Genomic DNA, 17,500 nt, shown 5'->3' with positions numbered 1-17,500 from the left:
CTGGACCATCTGGGTTCTGCTTTCCATCACTGACTTTCCCTCTACCATTTTCTCTCTCTCACAGATGGTTTAGCTACACATCAATACTCTGCCCTCCTACTCTTTTTATTTTTGTTTTTTATCTCACAGCATGTTTTGTGCTACTTTTACAAAACCACGTGAGCTGGGCGTGGCTTAGTCTGGCGCTATGGCAACCGGGCCCGGAGGCGAGACTTCAGGTGCTATGGGCTCACCTGGTGATGGACTAGGTGTGTTCCTGTGCTGGGGATAGCTTTTTAAGCCATTTCAGGTCACACACCGTGAGACGTGTATGGATAAATGACTACCCGACATTAATCTGACTGTAATTAACATATTCATTAATTACAGGTTTTGTCAGTAAAACGATGTCACACTTTGTCTACAAAAAGGAAAGCTGGACTATTTTTTGGTCAGAGGGCAGTTTTAGACTCAATTAATTGATGTAAGGAGTGATTCCATAAACAGCTGAGTGCATTCGGCCTGGCTGAGTCTGCACCAGTGAGGCTGGTGTTAGCACTGCACACTGTCAGCTGTGGAAGTTCAACATGGGGCAGACATGTCTGAAACCTTTACTGGGGATTACAGCTAAAAATGAACCATGTTAGAACACACACACAGCAATACAAACATCACACCCACACACACACACCCACACACCCACACGCACAGACACTCACAGGAGGCAGATTCACGTCAGTCTAAACTGCTTTTGCTATTTGATATCTTCTGGTCTGGTAGCTCTGCGTCAGGCTCCTGGTGCCTGCAGCTTTTTGAGCTGCTACTGAACAGTCCTATATACTACCGAACAGTCCTAGCTGCTACTGAACAGTCCTATATACTACAGAACAGTCCTAGCTGCTACTGAACAGTCCTATATACTACAGAACAGTCCTAGCTGCTACTGAACAGTCCTATATACTACAGAACAGTCCTAGCTGCTACTGAACAGTCCTATATACTACCGAACAGTCCTAGCTGCTACTGAACAGTCCTATATACTACAGAACAGTCCTAGCTGCTACTGAACTTAGCTTATAGCTGAGTTAGCTCTTAGCTGATATTGAACAGTCCTATATACTACTGAACAGTCCTAGCTGCTACTGAACTTAGCTTATAGCTGAGTTAGCTCTTAGCTGATATTGAACAGTCCTAGCTGCTACTGAACAGTCCTATATACTACAGAACAGTCCTAGCTACTACTGAACAGGTTAAAAAGGTAAAAGGAAGCGAAAGTAAATCTCTGATGTACTCAGTTACTAATTACAGTTTACAAACATTATAAAACATTATAAAACTGCTTAAATCACACACACACACACATATTACAGTACTGCTTAAGTCACACATACACACACACACACACAAATACACATATTACAGTACTGCTTAAGTCACACATACACACACACACACACACACACACATATTACAGTACTGCTTAAGTCACACATACACACACACACACACAAATACACATATTACAGTACTGCTTAAGTCACACATACACACACACACACACACACACACAAATGCACATATTACAGTACTGCTTAAGTCACACACAAACACACACACACACACACACACACACACACACACACACACAGAGGGACAGGGAGATGGTAGTAAAAATGCCAGTGTAGCACTCAGAGTTTCCGGACAAACTGATTCTATAAAAACCTGCAGTATATTACACTGTATTATATTACACTGCAGTATATTACACTATAGTATATTACACTGTATTATATTACACTGCGGTATATTACACTGTAGTATATTACACTGCAGTATATTACACTGTAGTATATTACACTGCGGTATATTACACTGCGGTATATTACACTATAGTATATTACACTGTATTATATTACACTGCGGTATATTACACTGTAGTATATTACACTGCAGTATATTACACTGTATTATATTACACTGCGGTATATTACACTGCGGTATATTACACTGTGGTATATTACATTGTGGTATATTACACTGTATTATATTACACTGCAGTATATTACACTATAGTATATTACACTGTATTATATTACACTGCGGTATATTACACTGCGGTATATTACACTGTGGTATATTACATTGTGGTATATTACACTGTATTATATTACACTGCAGTATATTACACTATAGTATATTACACTGTATTATATTACACTGCGGTATATTACACTGTAGTATATTACACTGCAGTATATTACACTGTAGTATATTACACTGCGGTATATTACACTGCGGTATATTACACTATAGTATATTACACTGTATTATATTACACTGCGGTATATTACACTGTAGTATATTACACTGCAGTATATTACACTGTATTATATTACACTGCGGTATATTACACTGCGGTATATTACACTGTGGTATATTACATTGTGGTATATTACACTGTATTATATTACACTGTGGTATATTACACTGTATTATATTACACTGCGGTATATTACACTGGTATATTACATTGTGGTATATTACACTGTATTATATTACACTGCAGTATATTACACTGTAGTATATTACACTGTGGTATAATCCACTGTATTATATTACACTGCAGTATATTCCACTGTATTATATTACACTGCGGTATATTACACTGCGGTATATTACACTGTATTATATTACACTGCGGTATATTACACTGCAGTATATTACACTGTATTATATTACACTGTGGTATATTACACTGTATTATATTACACTGCGGTATATTACACTGTGGTATATTACATTGTGGTATATTACACTGTATTATATTACACTGCAGTATATTACACTGCAGTATATTACACTGTGTATGTGTGTATATTACACTGTGTGTGTGTGTGTGTATTACACTGTGTGTGTGTGTGTGTGTGTGTGTGTGTGTGTGTGTGTGTGTGTGTGTGTATGACATGCCCCTTAGTGCCTTAGTGAACATGTCTTTCTGTCTTCATGTTGTCGCATGTCCTGTTGTGCAGCAGGTGAAACCTGTCTGTCCTCATTTGTAACGGATCTCAGGTGTGTTTGCGTGTGTGTGTGTGTGTGTGTTTAAAATCAGACTGTTTATTCAGAGAGCTTGCTGTTTTGACATTGCCACCTGCCTGTCTCTCTTACACCTGAGACAGTTTGACAAACCTACCTAGAGTTTCTGTCTGTGAGCACTTTTTTGTGCTTCCTTTTGTGTGTGTGGGTATGTGTGTGTGAATCTTTGATCTGTGATTGTGGCTGTGTCTGTGGTTGTATCCCTGTCTGTGTCTGTCTGCTTATTAAACGGGAGCTCCACACTTCACTGCCCCTTCAGTACTGGGCAAAACAGACACCCAACCAGCTGAACACCACAGCAGCACAGATAGAGTAACTCTGGGTTTTAACTAGGTATGGTTTCTCGGAGGAGTTAGAGAGAGACAGAGAGACAGTGTCATGTGGTTTGTTTTCACACACACACACACACACACACACACACACACACACACACACACACACACACAGGGTTAGTGATGGTTCCTACCTGTGTGCTGATGTTTAATTAGCAGTTTGCAGTCCTTCAATATTGAGGGATGATTTAAGATGTAAAAGAAGAATTACAGACCCTGAGAAACCTGAGAAGGGAGAGAGACCAGTCCTCCTTCACTATGGGTCTGGCAGAATTTTCCAGGAACGTGAAGAGAGACTTTTGGATGTGCATTCTGAAAGAGAAAAAGAAAGTGAAAGACTTGTGTCACACAGAGAGAGAGAGAGAGAGAGAGAGAGAGGGAGAGAGAGAGAGAGAGAGAGAGAGAGAGAGAGAGAGAGAGAGAGAGAGAGAAAGGGAGAGAGAGAGAGAGAAAGGGAGAGAGAGAGAGAGAAAGGGAGAGAGAGGGAAAGAGAGAGGGAGGGAGAGAGAGGGAAAGAGAGAGGGAGGGAGAGAGAGAGAGAGAGAGAGAGAGAGGGAGAGTGAGAGAGAGAGAGAGAGAGAGAGAGAGAGAGAGAAAGGGAGAGAGAGGGAAAGAGAGAGGGAGGGAGAGAGAGGGAAAGAGAGAGGGAGGGAGAGAGATAGATAGAGAGGGGAGAGGGAGAGAGAGGAGGAGAGATGGGGAAAGAGCGAGAGAGAGGGAGGGAGGGAGAGAGAGGGAAAGAGAGAGGGAGGGAGAGAGAGGGAAAGAGAGAGAAAGAGAGAGGGAAAGAGAGAGAGAGAGAGAGGGAGGGAGAGAGAGAGAGAGAAAGGGAGAGAGAGGGAAAGAGAGAGGGAGGGAGAGAGAGGGAAAGAGAGAGAAAGAGAGAGGGAAAGAGAGAGAGAGAGAGGGAGGGAGAGAGAGGGAAATAGAGAGAGAGAGGGAGAGAGGGAGGGGTGAGGAGGCAAACTGCCAGTCAGTGTGGGATGCTGTCATTATCCAGCCAGTGCGTTGGGGCTCCCACCCGGCACATATCAGCTCTGCCGTGCGGAGACGTGAGAACGGAGACTGATTCTTTGGGATCTTTCGGATTTAATCTGCTTCAAGCTATTCTGTCTGCCACGTGCCTCACATGCTCGAACACACTCACACACCCGTCTGTGTTTGGTGTGTGTGGGGGGGTGCGCGCGTGCGCTGCCAAGATTCGGAGCCTCTAACAATGGAACCTGTTGGATTAGATGTGGAATGCTGAAGGACTCCAGTCGAGCAAAAGGGAAGTGTGGAATATTTGGGAATGTTGAACTTCCAAAGTTCTGAATTTTCTCTTTTCCAGTGATGGTTCTGGCATCAGCCTGACTTTCCTTCCATTTTAAATCTTTACATTTTCTGTTTTTTCCATTTTCTTTCCCACTTTTCACGGACTACACAACTGCAGACTAAAATGATCTTTAACTGACACTTCAACAAGATCCTGGTGGAGGTTGTTTGTGTGTGAGAGATGTGGACAGCGACCTTGCCTACAGAGTGTGTGCGGGTGGGTGTTGCCGGGTGGGCCTTTCACAATGCCGTGGGGGTCGACTGCAGCACACCTGAGCCTCGCTGCGTCTGGGTCGCTGTGTTACAGGGCGATACGCCCCTCCGAACACACACACCCGTGAGCACACAGGAATCAACCAGCAAAGATCTGCAGTCATCCACTCATGACAACAGGGTAAGCTGTGTGTGTGTGTGTCTGTGTGTGTGTGTGTGAGCGCGTGCGTGCATACGTGTGTGTGGTTGTACATAGCAGTATATCCGTGTAATGTTTCATTCAAATGCACTAAAGTGGTTTCTAGCTACTGAACCTACTACTGAAACGCCTCAGTCCCGCACGCTTCAGGGCCTGTTGGAACAGCTCAGTCCCGCGCACTTCAGGGCCTGCTGAGGGGTCTGGTAAACAAAGACTCTTTGGGTTTCTAAATTCTGTATCTGACCTGGAGGATGGGCTGTTTACCCTGTAACTTTATGTTTACTACAAATGACATTTAGAGGATGTCTAGACAGTGTGTGTGTGTGTGTGTGTGTGTGCGTGTGTGTGTGTTCGTGCATGTGTGTGTATGTTTGTGTGCTTGCATGCGTGTGTGTGTGTGTGTGTATATATATTTTTGTGTGTGGGTGAGTGTGTGTGCGTGTTTGTCTGTGTGTGTGTTCGTGCATGTGTGTGTATGTTTGTGTGCTTGCGTGTGTGTGTGTGTGTATATATATTTTTGTGTGTGGGTGGGTGTGTGTGCGTGTTTGTCTGTAATTGCTTTTTCACATTTAAAGGAATGTAGCATGGAACAGTGTGGGAGGGCATACTCACTACTGTAAACACAGACACAGCTGGTACGCTCGCGCACACACACACACCGTATTACTTCAGTTTTCCTGGTTGAATTCTTTACTGCGTACAGCTCTGTCTCTCAAAATGAGCTCACATTGTTGTAACGAAGCATCAGGACACAAGTAGGTGTGGATCCAAATGCAAGAGTTTATTTGCAGTACAGGAAGGAGTTGTGAGGTGAATTAGACGGGAGGGGAACGAGGAAGAGGAGAGTGGAGGGCACAGTCCAGCATCCAAACCTGCCAGCAGAATCCAAGATAATCCAAAGGGCTAAGAGTGAGGTGTCGTCTAGGGAAGCAGAGGTCAAAATCTGGGAGTAACAACAGGAACAAGGAACGCTCGCTATTGAGAATACAGTACTTCACGAGGATGCTATGGGAACCGGGAGGTTATAAAAAAAAATGAATCAAGAGACAGGTGTAAACGATCAATATTCAGGCAAGGTTGATCTACGTCTGGACGGGGAAAGGCTGGTAAGCAGGACCGATGCCGTTACAGAATCCCCCTTCTAACGGGCGGCACCAGACGACCCAACCCGAGCTCTCCTCGGCCGGCCCCTAGGACCAGGGCGACTCGGGTGGGAGGCGTGGAAATCCGCGATGAGCGAGGGGTCCAGGATGCTACGCGGCAGTTCCCATGACCGTTCCTCAGGCCTATACCCCTCCTGATCGATGCGGTACTGCAGCCGATCCTGACATCTGTGACAGTCCAGGATCTCCTGTACCAAATAGGCAGGCTGACCCTCAATATCCAGGGGGCCGGAGGAGTAACAGGGACAGAGTTCAAGCAGAAGGCGCTATAGTGTACCGGGTTTAGCAACGAGACGTGGAACGTGGGGTTAATGCGGTAGGTGGAAGGGAGCTGCACTCCATAGGAAAGCGGGTTGACTCTTTTGAGCACCTTGAAGGGGCCGATGTAGCGAGGGCTCAACTTCCGGCAAGACGACCCCAACCTCATGTTCCAAGTGGACCCCCACACCTTCTGGCCAGGACGGAACATCGGTGCGGGACATCGGCGGCGGTTAGCAAACCTCTTTTGTGAATGAACTGCACGACGTAGCTGAACGTGTGCCTCCTCCCAGGTTTTGGCACTATTGCGGAACCAGTGGTCAAGGGCTGGAAGGTCTGTGGGAGCACTGTCACAAGGGAAGAAGGCTGGCTGGAAACTGAAGACACATTGGAAAGGAGTCAGGTGTGTAGACGAGTGCATGGGGGAGTTGTGAGCATACTCTGCCCATGGTAAGTATTGGGACCACTCGGAGTGGGTTGTGCAATATTGCCTGAGGAATCTCGTTGGCAACGATGTTGAGCTTCTCGCAGAATTGTCTCCAATACCGAGAGGCAAATTGGGAACCCCGGTCCGACACTACTCCCTCCAGCAACCCAGAAAGTCCGAACACGCAAAGTGAAGATCGCATCTGTGGTCTCCTTGACTGTAGGTAGAGAGGGGAAGGGAATCAGTCGGCACATTTTGGAAAATTGATCTACTGTCACCAAGATCACCGCATTTCCCTCTGAGACAGGCAGGTCGGTGACGAAGTCCATAGAGTGGTGAGACCAGGGACACTTGAAATGAGCAAAGAGTGCAGTTTGCCAGTGGAGAGACTGAGCACATGTCAGACATGACATGACAAAATCTTGCATGTCTTCAACCAGGGATCCCCACCAATATTTCCTGGACAACCAGGACGTATGGGCCCATCTCACTAGGTCACCCCTCAGACTCGTGGGGACGTACTGTCTCCCTGGAGGGAGTTTAGGCCAGGATTCTGGCCCATTCTGTTGGGCCAGGATCTTTGCTCTGGGCCTCCTCCAATTCTTTTTGAAAAGCCCACCGGACCGGAGCCAGAAAGCAGTGTTCCGCGAGGATGCTCTCAGCTCTCTCAGGCCTTTCTTCTCTTTCGTGTACGCAGAATAGCATGTCTGCCTTCTTGTTCTTAGACCCTGGAATGTAGGAGACCAAGAATTGAAACCATGAAAAGAAGAGGGCCCATCCCACCTGTCGAGATGTTAGTCTCTTGGCTGTCCTCAAATACTCCAGGTTTTAGTGATGTGTGAGTACCACAAAGGGATGTTGTGCTCTTTCCAGCCAGTGCCTCCGTTGCCCAATGGCTAACTTCATCGCCAGCAATTCACGATTCCCCACATCATAATTTCTCTCTGCAGGTTGGAGCTTCCTGGAGAAAAAAGCACAAGGAAATAACTTGGCTGGCGATCACTGGGATCTCTGGGAATGTAGCGCACCCACTCCCACCTCAGAGGCATCCACCTCCACTAGGAAGGGGAGCGAGGGGTCTGGTTGACGCAGTACTGGAGCAGACATGAGCGCCCCCTTCAGTCTCCGGGAGGCCTCCTCTGTTGGTGGTGTCCATTATAGTTTTCTTCAGGGGCGAAGCTATGTTGCTGAAGCTCCTAATGAACCTTCTATAGAAATTGGCAAATCCTAGAAACCTTTGTAATTCCTTGACAGAAACTGGCGTGGGCCAGTCTACTACTGCTGTAACCTTCTTGGGGTCCATGGAAATCTTGCCAGGGGATATAACACTGCCCAAGAAGGTCATGGATGTCAGATGGAATTCACATTTCTCAGCCTTGACATAGAGATGATGTTGTCAGAGCCTGGCCAAAACAGCTGTGTACAGTAAAGAAGCTGTCTATCTATCATATCCTGGTATATCTTGTCCATAGATGCTTGGAATACTGAGGGACTGTTTGCCAAGCCATAGGGCATAACCAAATACTCATAATGCCCCCGAGCTGTTACGAATGCAGTCTTCCACTCATCCCCCTCCCTTATGCGAATCAAGTTGTATGCATTCCATAAGTCCAACTTTGTGAAAATGGACTCCCGCATAATCTCTCACGGGTGACAGATCAACGGTAAAGGGGAAGTATATTTCCTGGTCACCTTGTTCAGAGACCTATAGTCTATGCAAGGCTACAACCCACCCCCTTCTCCATAAAAAAGAATCCTGCAGCGAGGGGCGAAGCAGACGGACGTATGAACCCCTGTTTAAGAGCCTCCTGCACGTAGTCCTCCATAGCCTTGTCCTTTGGACGAAAGAGGGGATACGGTTTAGCACATCTAGGAAGGAGGTCTATAGCGCAGTCCCACCGTCTGTGAAGAGGTAAGGTAGAGGCGTGTGCTTTACTGAATACATCCCCATAGGCTCTATACGGAAATCTGGAGGTCAGGTATGGAGGGACTCTCTACGAGGTGGAGCAAACAGGGAAATTGAAAGATGAGCAGTCACTGTAACATCGAGAACTCCATGCCACCAGTTCAGCTTGAGACCAGGATACGTGTGGCTCATGTTTAGCCAACCAGGGGAGCCCAGGATGATGTTGTCATGTGACAGGGGCATGGGAAAAAATGGAATGGTTTTGGAATGAAACAACCCGACTTGGAATACCACTGGAACTGTCTGTAGTGACTAAACCCTTCCCGATGGGTTGGCCATTTAGGGATTGTACACGCAATGGAGGGTTCAAGGTTATGGTGGGTATTCACAACCTATTGACTTCCCTCCTTTTGGGTCGTTTGGGATACTGCACGTGAAAATGGCCCTCAATGGACAGCAGGGTGAAGGAGACAGCCGACGCTGGAGAGCCGTTCAAAGGATTTGATTTCTAGCAGGCTGTACTTGCTTCCTGGGGCGTTTGGTTTCTGTGTTTGGGTTGATGGGTTCACCGTGGCGTGGCTGTAAATGCAGAAAACCCAGTTTAACAATCAGAGGCACCAGTAGATGAGCAGCCAGACAGGTTTACATGCACGTGCTCATGCGCACGCAGACAACCACACAGTAAGTGGACTCTTTCTGTGGAAACTGAGGTGCTGCTGGTTTTTGTGTGAGATTTATTTCTTGTTAAGTCAGAGGAAGCTTTGAACAACTGTCATTTATTATTATTTCCTGAAATACAGCAAGTGTAGTGTAGAGTTACAGGTATTAGGGGCAGATAGGGGTATTGGGGGAGTTATGGGTATTAGGGGAGTTACAAGTATTGGGGTGTTGGGTGTGTTAGGGGGAGTTACGAGTATTGGGGGAGTTACATGTATTGGAGTGTTGGGTGTGTTGGGGTAGTTACAGGTATTGGGGGAGTTACGTGTATAAGGGGTAGTTATGTATATTGGGATAGTTATAGGTATTAGGGTTCTAGGCATGTGTTTGTGTGTGTGTTTTTGTGTGTGTGAGTATGTGTTTGTGTGTGTGTGTTTGTTTCTGTGTGTGTGTGTGTGTGTGTGTGTGTGTGTGTGTGTGTGTGTGTGTGTGTGTGTGTACTCTGTTGATCTGCCTGTGTTTCCAGATGGACGACTCTTAAGCTGTGATCAGCACGATAGCACTGTTATGCCACAGTTGCATCACTGTTACAGCACTAGTATGGAATTGTTACATAACTTATACATCACAGATATGGCACTGTTACGTGACTGTTATAGCACTATTGTGGCACTGTTACGTGACAATTATAGCACTATTGTGGCACTGTTACGTGACTGTTATAGCACTATTGTGGCACTGTGACGTGACAATTATAGCACTGTTGTGGCACTGTTACGTGACTGTTATAGCACTATTGTGGCACTGTTACGTGACTATTATGGCACTGTTACATGACTATTATAGCACTATTATGGCACTGTTACGTGACTATTATAGCACTATTATGGCACTGTTACGTGACAATTATAGCACTATTGTGGCACTGTTACATGACTATTATAGCACTATTGTGGCACTGTTACGTGACTATTATAGCACTATTGTGGCACTGTTACTTCGCTTATGCATCACTGTTATGTTACTGTTATGTCAGTGTTGTAGTGCTGTTAAGGTGCGAAAGGGGTAGAACTGCGGATCAACGGGGTTTGTGTTTGGTGTGCTGACCCCAGATCTGAGGTAGTACTGCGGATCAACGGGGTTTGTGTGTGGTGTGCTGACCCCAGATCTGAGGTAGTACTGCGGATCAACGGGGTTTGTGTGTGGTGTGCTCTCTCTATATCTCTCACACTTTCTCTCTCTCTCTGTTTATCTCTCTCTATCACACACACATGCACACAGCCTGACAAGCTAATTGACTCATTATTACATGTAGAGTTAATGAGGAATTGTTCTTAGCACCAAGAAAATGCCTGCAGGACATTACTGAATTGGTAGGGGGTAGTGGAATAGTTTTTGAGCCTGCAGGGGTGTGTGTGTGTGTGTGTGTGTGTGTGTGTGTGTGTGTGTGTGTGTGTGTGTGTGTTTCAGATGTAATAACAGGGCTTTGGAATTCTCAGTGCCTGGAGGAAGCTTGTGGTGGAAACTCAGCATGTTGGAGCTTGTTCAGATCTCTCTTGTCTTTCCCTCTGGTGTTGGTGTTTGCCTTGCTGCCCTGTTCACTCTTATCTCTGTTCACTCTAATCTCTGTTCACTCTTATCTCTGTTCACTCTAATCTCTGTTCACTCTTATCTCGGTTCACTCTAATCTCGGTTCACTCTAATCTCTGTTCACTCTAATCTCTGTTCACTCTTATCTCTGTTCACTCTTATCTCTGTTCACTCTAATCTCTGTTCACTCTTATCTCTGTTCACTCTTATCTCTGTTCACTCTAATCTCGGTTCACTCTTATCTCGGTTCACTCTAATCTCTGTTCACTCTTATCTCTGTTCACTCTTATCCCTGTTCACTCTTATCTCGGTTCACTCTTATCCCTGTTCACTCTAATCTCTGTTCACTCTTATCTCTGTTCACTCTAATCTCTGTTCACTCTAATCTCTGTTCACTCTTATCTCTGTTCACTCTTATCTCAGTTTACTTTTATCCCTGTTCACTCTTATCTCTGTTCACTCTTATCCCTGTTCACTCTTATCCCTGTTCACTCTTATCCCTGTTCACTCTTATCTCGGTTCACTCTTATCTCTGTTCACTCTTATCTCTGTTCACTCTTATCTCTGTTCACTCTTATCCCTGTTCACTCATCCCTGTTCACTCCTGTTCTGTTCACTCTTATCTCTGTTCACTCTTATCCCTGTTCACTCTTATCTCTGTTCACTCTTATCTCAGTTTACTTTTATCCCTGTTCACTCTTATCTCGGTTCACTCTTATCTCTGTTCACTCTTATCCCTGTTCACTCTTATCTCTGTTTACTCTTATCTCTGTTCACTCTTATCCCTGTTCACTCATCCCTGTTCACTCCTGTTCTGTTCACTCTTATCTCTGTTCACTCTTATCCCTGTTCACTCTTATCCCTGTTTACTCTGATCCCTGTTCACTCCTGTTCTGTTCACTCTTATCCCTGTTCACTCTTATCCCTGTTTACTCTGATCCCTGTTCACTCTTATCCCTGTTTACTCTTATCCCTGTTTACTCTGATCCCTGTTCACTCCTGTTCTGTTCACTCTTATCCCTGTTCACTCTTATCCCTGTTTACTCTGATCCCTGTTCACTCTTATCCCTGTTTACTCTGATCCCTGTTCACGCCTCACTTCCCTGTTCTAGTACTCTGTCTGCCTCTGTGAGAGGGTTACAAATAACTTGCTGGGAAGTGGAATGGAAAAACCAGATTACATCACTCACCGCTATATTCAGACTTGTTTAAGTGAGTGTGTGTGTGAGTGTGTGTGAGTGTGTGTGAGTGTGTGTGTGTGTGTGAGTGTGAGTGTGTGTGTGAGTGTGTGTGTGTGTGTGTGTGTGTGAGTGTGTGTGTGTGTGAGTGTGTGTGTGAGTGTGTGTGAGTGTGAGTGTGTCTTCAGGTCACTAGGTACTGGGGGGGGTGCTGAAGGAACTGTGCTAGTTTACTACAGATAACAGACTGCTAGAGGTCTGTTATCTGTTATCTGTAGTAAACTAGCACAAACCTCCTTCACTTGCTCCCTTGCTTCACACACTCCTGAATATCTTCACACACTCCTGAATATCTTCACACAATCCTGAATATCTTCACACAATCCTGAATATCTTCACACACTCCTGTATATCTTCACACAATCCTGAATATCTTCACACAATCCTGTATATCATCACACACTCCTGCACTCCTGTATATCTTCACACACTCCTGAATATCTTCACACAATCCTGAATATCTTCACACACTCCTGTATATCATCACACACTCCTGCACTCCTGTATATCTTCACACACTCCTGAATATCTTCACACACTCCTGAATATCTTCACACACTCCTGTATATCTTCACACACTCCTGCACTCCTGTATATCTTCACACACTCCTGAATATCTTCACACACTCCTGAATATCTTCACACACTCCTGTATATCATCACACACTCCTGCACTCCTGTATATCTTCACACACTCCTGCACTCCTGTATATCTTCACACACTCCTGAATATCTTCACACACTCCTGAATATCTTCACACACTCCTGAATATCTTCACACACTCCTGTATATCTTCACACACTCCTGCACTCCTGTATATCTTCACACACTCCTGAATATCTTCACACACTCCTGAATATCTTCACACACTCCTGTATATCTTCACACACTCCTGTATATCTTCACACACTCCTGAATATCTTCACACACTCCTGTATATCTTCACACACTCCTGCACTCCTGTATATCTTCACACACTCCTGAATATCTTCACACACTCCTGAATATCTTCACACACTCCTGTATATCTTCACACAATCCTGAATATCTTCACACAATCCTGTATATCATCACACACTCCTGCACTCCTGTATATCTTCACACACTCCTGAATATCTTCACACACTCCTGAATATCTTCACACAATCCTGAATATCTTCACACACTCCTGTATATCATCACACACTCCTGCACTCCTGTATATTTTCACACACTCCTGAATATTTTCACACACTCCTGAATATCTTCACACACTCCTGAATATCCTCCCCCTCTGCACAAAGCTCTTCTCCCTGTATATGTGTATATAGTCTCTGACCAAATAGCTGCCCGCATGCTCCCCTCAGCACCCGTCCTGACCCACCAGAGACTCTCCCAGCACCCAGCAGAGCTCCCTGAGTGAGGTAGGGACCACACTGTCCTATATATAGCCAGACCGCACGTACAGAAGGAATGACACGGGTTTGGCTGGAGGGTTTATTTCTCCCAACATTTCCTACGGGCGCAGTGTGTGATTAGTGGACTGTTAGCGGAGTGTTCGGCTAATTCTATACAATTACGGCAGTGATGGGTAGTCCTGTTTGTTCCCAGTTCACTTCATCAAGGGCCCTGAGGTTCACCAGTCCAACCCATAAAGTGATTTTACAGAACTTCCAGAGTCCCGGGACTTTTCACAGAAAATCCCCTTCCTGGTTTTCCCGACGCTGCTTCTGAAGGTCGTGGAGAGCAGAATCCAGGACCACGAACTTCCCTGTGGCGTGTCCGAGGCAACGTATCATCATGGTGGGCAGAGCTGTGAGAATGTTGTGCCCCCCCCTCCAATCCGCTGACACCCGGCTGGGGTCCTGTTTGTTAGGTTGGTCCGGGATGATTGACAGATGTGGGCGATTGTGAGGCAGCCACTCACAGCGGTGGGGCAGAGCTTCTTGTGCTTAGCTGTCGAACATGATGGCCAGTCTTACACTCTGGTGAGACATGTTTATGGGACAACAAATAAAGGTGTGTCCCTTTGGAATTCACCGGGATGTCTCCGTTGGTCTTCATGCCATTTTTTCACTCTCTATCCTTGGCTAATCTTCCGTGTAGGTTTTACCTCGGAATCTATCGATGAACACTTTCTCTGTGTCTTGACTAAAGCTTAGTAAGAGACTGGAATGTGTCAGTGGGTCAACATAACTGCTGGGATTCCGAAAGTATTTGAAAATCTTCCCATATGTTCTGTTACAGATTACCTAAAAGATTAAATGGATTATATAGGATTATGCATAATCAGTGAGATTTTCGGATTACTTTTCATCAGGTTTTCACTGTTTTTAGTTGGTTCAGATGATGTTGAGATCATGTGGTCACTCTGATCAGTAGAATTTTCCCGGAGGGAAGTCCATGGAAAAAGACAAAAATTTGGGCTGAGAATAAAATTCCCATTTGTGGTCTTATCAGAATCTTGAGCGTTTTTATTGAGTGTCTGTCTACTGAACCCTCACCTTTCTGTTTCTGTTTCCGTCAGGCAAAGGGGCGAAGGGATGAGATCTTGTTGTCCAATGAGAACCCTCGACCAGTGGTGGGGGGCGGGGCTGAGGGGAGAGGCATGTCCTGGCAGGGTCCGCGGACGCTGGTGCTCCGGAAGAACTCTCAGGGCTTCGGCTTCACTCTTCGCCACTTCATCGTGTACCCGCCCGAGTCTGCGCTGCACACCAGCCTCAAGGTAAATCCGCCCAGCAACAAGCCCAACAATCGCAGTCAACTCACTCTTAGCAACCGCAAAATAAAACTAGTGTGCACACGACCAGATAGCGAGCATGGTCTGTTGGTAGGTGCGAACAGCCTAGCATGCCCTACACAGTCAGTCGAGACTCAGAAACACGGTTCTGTAACCAGCTCCTAACTGGCAGTCCTGATCGGAGCGCTGGCGTGTCAAGAATGTCCTCTGAGCTTCTAGCATTCGCGCTTCCGGAAGGAGCAAACCACTAAAAGCAAGAAGACAAATGCGCTATAAACACCACTGACTTCTGCTAAAACACCACCTATTACTGCTAAAACACCACCAATCGCTGCTAAAACACCACAGATTACTGCTAAAACACCACTTATTACTGCTAAAACACCACCAATTGCTGCTAAAACACAACTTATTACTGCTAAAACACCACCGATTGCTGCTAAAAGAAACAAAAGAATGACAAAAAGAAAAATCTGAATAAATTTTACTGGAAAATAACAGGAGACAAAGTCGAAATATTCCTAAGAGGTAAAAAGCAGACTGAGACACTCTCACGGTTACTCCAACACACTCCAAGAGCCTACCAGACTCTCGTAGGTTCTGGTATGCCCGCTGACGTCATCATATGGTCACACTGGTGTGGAGTATCCACATTAATCCACATCAGAGGGAATTATGGGGTTATCTAGGTACATGTGGAAGCAAGAGGCAGTATTAACTGTGCAGGCTTGGGGTGTGGACAGGATCAGCTAGAGGTATTGATGTTGAGTTTGCTCACTGTGTGTGTGTGTGTGTGTGTGTGTGTGTGTGTGTGTGTGTGTGAACAAAGTCTCATTATTACGATTGCATATGCCCACTCATCCACAGCTGCAGTCTGTCCTTTATGTGAAAAGGCCTCTGTTGTGTTTGACAGACACCACACACACACACACACACACACACACACACAGCCAGGACGTACCAGGGAAGAGGGTACAGTGGGTCCTGACCTCTTCTGTTCTGTCCGCTTCTGTTGTCTCCTGAATGTTCCGCAGTCACATGATGTCCTTGTATTGGGACGTGTGATTGGTGCAGAGCCGTGAGCCTCTCAACACATGCACTAAAACAATGGCTCTTACACTATAGATACGACTTCCATACGATGTGGCATACATGTAAAATAACTCCTTTTATTCTAAAAAGTTATGTTAGTATAAAACATCTCATTTCTATACTTGCTTTCTCTCTCTGTTTCACATTCTCCTTCTCTCTCTTTCTCTCTCTCATCCCCTGTTTCTCTTTATCACTCTCAGTGTCACTGTGTCCCTCTTTGGAGTGTTATTGGTCTATAGATCACTGTTATTGGTCTATAGATCACTGTTATTGGTCTATATCAGTGTTATTGGTATATAGATCAGTGTTATTGGTCTATAGATCACTGTTATTGGTCTATATCAGTGTTATTGGTATATAGATCAGTGTTATTGGTCTATAGATCACTGTTATTGGTCTATATCAGTGTTATTGGTCTATATATCACTGTTATTGGTCTATAGATCAGTGTTATTGTTATATACTGGTGTTACTGGCATATATCACTGTCATTGGTCTATAGATCAGTGTTATTGTTATATACTGGTGTTACTGGCATATATCACTGTCATTGGTCTATAGATCAGTGTTATTGTTATATACTGGTGTTACTGGCATATATCACTGTTATTGGTCTATAGATCAGTGTTATTGGTATATACTGGTGTTATTGGCATATATCACTGTTATTGGTATATAGATCTGTGTTATTGGTATATAGATCAGTGTTACTGGCATATATCACAGTTATTGGTTTATAGATCAGTGTTATTGGTATATATCAGTGTTATTGGTATATAGATCAGTGTTATTGGTCTATAGATCAGTGCTATTGATATATAGATCTTTGATATTGGTATATATCAGTGTTATTGGTATAACATAGCAGTGTTATTGGTACATAGATCAATATTTTTGGTATCTGCTTCTCTGCTCAGTAGTGTGTTGTTTGCTCACTGCTGCCCTCTGTTGTTACAATGAGAGACTTTTGCAATTGTCAGTGTGATGCTCTCATCATGTTTGTAGCTTATTTAGTATGTCTGATGAATATTTGCCAACAATGTTCCCACAGAGAGCATATTCTTTAAAAAAAAAAACCATTCTAATAACATACCAAAAATAAGTAAGTATTAACCCAAGCTTAAAGCAGGTTCTTCCATTTCTGGAGCTCCAAGGGTCTGCTGGGTTCTAACGTGCTACCTAGACACATAAGCATATGTTCCTTTGCCACATTAGCGAGGCTAATTAAGTAATCCAGGGGGTTGGAGCGAAATCCTGGGGTAGAATTCTATCCTCCAAAATAGAACTGTTCAGCGCTGCTTTCAGTTGCCATGCAGGAA

The 17,500-nt window shown here is 44.8% G+C and overlaps 1 protein-coding gene across 5 annotated transcripts in view; it reads left to right on the top strand.

The window, feature by feature from the left end:
- Positions 1-17,500, top strand: part of arhgap23a (Rho GTPase activating protein 23a) — a 65,134-nt gene that overhangs the window by 21,662 nt on the left and 25,972 nt on the right. For 3 of the 5 annotated variants that reach the window (XM_035523324.1, XM_035523297.1, XM_035523272.1), the window contains exons 1-2: positions 4,442-5,112; positions 14,877-15,074. In XM_035523324.1, the coding sequence (XP_035379217.1) occupies positions 4,900-5,112; positions 14,877-15,074 (411 nt within the window). In that variant the 5' untranslated portion in view covers positions 4,442-4,899. Of the gene's footprint in view, positions 1-4,441; positions 5,113-14,876; positions 15,075-17,500 lie in introns of those variants that run through there. The other 2 variants (XM_035523397.1, XM_035523368.1) reach the window with 1 other exon arrangement.

Source organism: Electrophorus electricus, chromosome 1 (genome assembly GCF_013358815.1).
Source record: "Electrophorus electricus isolate fEleEle1 chromosome 1, fEleEle1.pri, whole genome shotgun sequence".
In the NCBI taxonomy this organism is placed as follows: domain Eukaryota; kingdom Metazoa; phylum Chordata; class Actinopteri; order Gymnotiformes; family Gymnotidae; genus Electrophorus; species Electrophorus electricus.
Note: the sequence above shows the minus strand (reverse complement) of the source record. Positions and strands in the feature narration are given on the sequence as shown.